At 53.3% G+C, this 4,416-nt stretch overlaps 1 protein-coding gene across 1 annotated transcript in view; it reads left to right on the top strand.

Annotated features, from left to right (window-relative positions):
* Positions 1-3,966, top strand: part of LOC101860130 — a gene marked incomplete at its 5' end in the record, with an annotated part of 18,186 nt that extends 14,220 nt beyond the window's left edge. The window contains 2 exon segments of the mRNA XM_013088691.2: positions 418-553; positions 1,529-3,966. Coding sequence (XP_012944145.1) covers positions 418-553; positions 1,529-3,644 — 2,252 coding nt within the window.
* Between the last annotated feature and the right edge of the window lie 450 nt (positions 3,967-4,416).

Genomic DNA, 4,416 nt, shown 5'->3' on the forward strand with positions numbered 1-4,416 from the left:
AAGAATGTTGTAGTTGTTGTTGTAGTTGTGATGTTGGTCACTGTCCCGGTATACGAGTGATAGCAATAAGAATGTTGTAGTTGTCATTGCGGTGTTGATCAATGTTCCAATATGCCTGTGCTAGCAATAAAAAAGATGTTGTTGTTGTTGTGGTTGTTGTAGTTGTGACATTGATCAGTGTCCCGATGGTTACAATAAAGCTGATTTTGATGTGGTTGTTGTGGTGTTGATCAATGTTCCAATATAGCTGTGGTAACAATAATGATAATGATGTTGTTGTGGTTGTTGATCAATGTTCCAGTACAGCTGTGGTAACAATAATGATAATGATGTTGCTGTGGTTGTTGATCAATGTTCCAGTACAGCTGTGGTAACAATAATGATAATGATGTTGCTGTGGTTGCTGTGGTGTTTCAGCCAAGAAGAACCTGCTGATCGCGCTACTGGTGGTGTTCCTCTTGGTGATTCCGCTGCTCATCCTTCTGGTCATCGCCTTCCTCAACAGACGTCGGTTGTGGCACTGGTGGAAGATCCTGCCTTCCTTCAAGTACAGGTGGGTGTGTCTGTGTGTGTCGTTGTGTGGGTGTGTCATTGTGTGTCTGTGTGTGTCATTGTGTGTGTGTGTGTCATTGTGTCACTGTGTGTGTCGTTGCGTGTGCCGTCGCCCTCCTCAACAGACGGCGGTTGTGGCACTGGTGGAAGATTCTGCCTTCCTTCAAGTACCGGTGGGTGTGTCATTGTGTGTCTGTGTATCATGTGTGTTTGTCATTTGTGTGTGTGTGTCATTGTGTATCTGTCATTGTGTGTGTGTGTGTCATTGTCTGTATGTGTCATTGTGTGTGTGTGTGTGTCATTGTCTGTGTGTGTCATTGTGTGTGTCATTGTGTATGTGTGTCATTGTGTGTGTGTGTACAGGTACACGTGTTGTGTGTGTGTGTACAGGTTCACGTGTTGTGTGTGTCTACAGGTACACGTGTTGTGTGTGTGTGTACAGGTACACATGTTGTGTGTGTGTACAGGTACACGTGTTGTCTCTGTGTACAGGTACATGTGTTGTCTCTGTGTACAAACTATCAGCACTTATAATATGACTTTTTTGTGTTGCAAGTGCTGTAAAACTCTCACTAAAACTGAAACTCTGTACTACCACCTCCAAAAAGTGCTGTAAAACTCTCACTAAAACTGAAACTCTGTTGGCCCAATATCACCTCCAAAGAGGTAACTCTCCTGATGTGGGTGGTTGGCAGGTGCTCTTGTGTGATTTCCTCTTTCTTTCTTTCCTAATAAAAAATTCTATCGTGTCTATCTCCCCTACTCCTTTGTTGTGTCTGTTCCTCTCTTGCAACACCTCTAATCTTCCGCACTTACAGGGCCTTTTTGTGTTGCAAGTGCCGTAAAACTCTTACTAACCTGTTTGTATTGAAAGTGCTGTGAAATTCTCACCATACTAAAACAAAAACTGTGTACTGTCACCTCCCAAAAGTGCCGTCTGTAACTCTCCTGATGACCTTGACCCTGTATTCCCCAGAGTGCGGTCCCCCAGCAAGAAGCCCCCGCCCCAGCCCCCCCAGCCCAACCCCTCGGTGGGCCAGAGCCGCGCAGACTTCGACCCACCGCGGACCAACCTAATCTCTAACCCCATGCTCCAGCACAACAGCGGCACCATGGAGCGAAAGCCGCGGGTGTGGAACCCTGGCACCGGCGCAGGAAGAACGCCCCCAGTTGTCCCCCCTGGACAAGGCAGAGCACCCCCAGTTGTCCCCCCTGAACGACCCACCGCCCCCATGAGGCCGTCGTCCCTGGCTAAGACAAACTCCAGCGAGGGAAAGATGGCCGCCAAGAAGGTTCGCTTGTCGTTTCCCATACAGGAGACAGAGGGGCCCTCACCCATGCCTGCTGCGCACAGGTCGGCCAATCAGGCAAACTCTTCCACCGTATCGAAACCTGAGTCTGGCAAAAACATTCCCCAGTCGCCGAAATCTGGCGGCATCGTGAAGCGTGAATCTTTCCGCGGTTCGGAGATCTCGGATCCAGTGTTGATCTGTACGACAAGTCGGAACTCTCTTGTGCTGGCGGACGGGAATGTGGATATCATCGGCCCCGAGGCTCGGCGTAGCCCCACTCCCAACAAGCCCCTGGCCGTGGCGGTCAAGCGCAGTCAGTCGGAGCGACCCATCAGCCGACCCGACCCGCTACGCCTCACGGGACAGACTCCGGTGCCCGGCACAACGACCTTGAAGAAGTCCGAGTCGGCGAGATCTCCCACGAGACTGGCGGCCGATGGTGGGAGGTCATTGTCCTCTGGCTTCGCCTTGCGACCTGTACCGCAGATCCCGTGTGATGACGATGATTATGACGACGATGACAACAATGACGACACACAGCCTCTGTACAGTAACCAGACGGACGGGATGGGAGACCTCCTGGATCTCATCAACCAAGAGCTCACCGACGCTAACATCTACACCAACTTGCCCATACAGGAGACCGGTCCCCCCAGCCTGCCCCCGAGAAGTGCCCCGGCGAAAGTACAACAACCGCCGCGGTCCGACTCCACCGCCCGTGCCCCCGCGTCAACAACGGTCAACAGCAAGCCCTCTATCCTCTCCACCACCCGCCCCACGCCCTCGTCCGCTCACAAATGCGACACGGACAAGCCACAAACCCACAGCAGAAACTTTCCCTCACAGAAACCAGCGACCGGGTCGTCGTCATGGCAACAGGTGGGGAGGAACTCGGCAAATACCGCCCCCTCGACCAAGCCGTCTGAGTCAGCTAAAAATAGCTCCAGTGACGCGGCGGCAGCGGAGAGTAGGAGCAGCCTCGGCAAGCCGGACGTGAAACTGTCGGTGTCGGATGAGCTGAGGAATAGAGTCCTGGCGCGCGCGGGGAAATCTGCGGGTCAAGGGTCGAGTGGGTCGGGCGCGGCGGGTCAGAAACCCACACCTAGTGGGACCTCGACTGCCGGTCAGCAGAAATCTGGGCCGGGTACCGCTAAGTCTGTGACGGCAGCAGACGTCCACAAACCAGTGAAGCCGGCGCCCCCTAAGTCCACGTCTGCCGGCAGGGCTCAGGGCAAAGGTCAAGGTCAGAGGAACCTCTCCGACACAACAACCTCCTCTTCCTCTACAGCAGCCAAACCCACAGCGACAAAGCGCGCGCCCACAAAGCCAGCGGCGCCATCTTCCTCCGGGAAAGTTTCCGCGACGGGTGCTGACAAGTTCAAGGCTACATCAAAGCCGACCCCTGCCGGCGGCCCCTCGTCTAGAACGTCCAGCGGGCCGCGAGCAGAGAAGGTGGAGGGCGTGGGTTCAAAACCTGGCGAGACAGCGGCACCCCGCTCCAACGTGTCCTCGCTGGCAGCCAAATTTGCCACGCCCTCAGAGGACACTGGCAGCAAAGTGGTGAGTCGGCGCGTGTCTGACCTTGACAAGAGCTCCAGCCCCGCCTCCGCCAAGGTCACAGGTGGGAGCAGCAAGCCAGAGGTTGCGACCCGGCCCCTCGCTCGGACGGCGTCCAGTGGTGGAGCCTCCCGGCCAGCGTTGCCGCCAAAACCTGGCGACCAGGGAGGGGGAACGTTGCCACGGAAACCGTCGTCGTCGTCTTCGGGACCCCCCAAACGAGTTCAGAGCTACAAGATCTAAGATTTGCCTTACTGCCTGTTCCTTTCTTGGGCTCTCTCTCACCTCCATGACCCCCCACCTTTGACCTTTCATTCCCCCCCCCCCCTCAAGATTGAGCGGATGTTTTCTTCCACTTTATATGCGCAGAGATTGTTGATTTAGCTTCTTGGAGAAGTTTGACAGCATTTAGCTCACCGTGAAAGCATTGTCAGAGCTAGGGGAAACGCCGTTTTGTTTTACTGGATCAGAATGTATGTTTGGTCTATTTTCTCCCGTCTCTGTCTGTCAGATGGGAACTTGTGTCTACTTCTGTCTTGTCTTTCTGTCTTGTCTTTCTGTCTTGTCTTTCTGTCTTGTCTTTCTGTCAACTTCTGTCTTGTCTTTCTGTCAACTTCTGTCTTGTCTTTCTGTCAACTTCTGTCTTGTCTTGCTGTCTACTTCTGTCTTATTTTTCTGTCTTGTCTTGCTGTCTACTTCTGTCTTGTCTCTCTGTCTTGTAAACTTCATTCTGTCGATCCTGTCCTGAATTGTCGAGTTTTTGAAGTTCAAGTTTGCGCACTTCCTGTTATGTTTTTTAAAATTTGCACCACGGTGGGTGCGCTGAGGCGTGCTTTTTGTGGCCATGAGGGTCTCGGTGAACCCTTGTGACCTTTATGACCCTGTGACCTTTGTGACCTCTGTGACCCGTGTAGCGAGCGGCGTTCATCTGTTCTGCCTGTGTGAGGAAGGAGGCACCAGATGCTGCAATGACGCACGGCGCTGGACATACCTCGTGAAGCGAGAGTACCAAATG

This window comes from Aplysia californica, unplaced genomic scaffold, assembly GCF_000002075.1.
Source record: "Aplysia californica isolate F4 #8 unplaced genomic scaffold, AplCal3.0 scaffold00789, whole genome shotgun sequence".
Lineage (NCBI taxonomy): Eukaryota > Metazoa > Mollusca > Gastropoda > Aplysiida > Aplysiidae > Aplysia > Aplysia californica.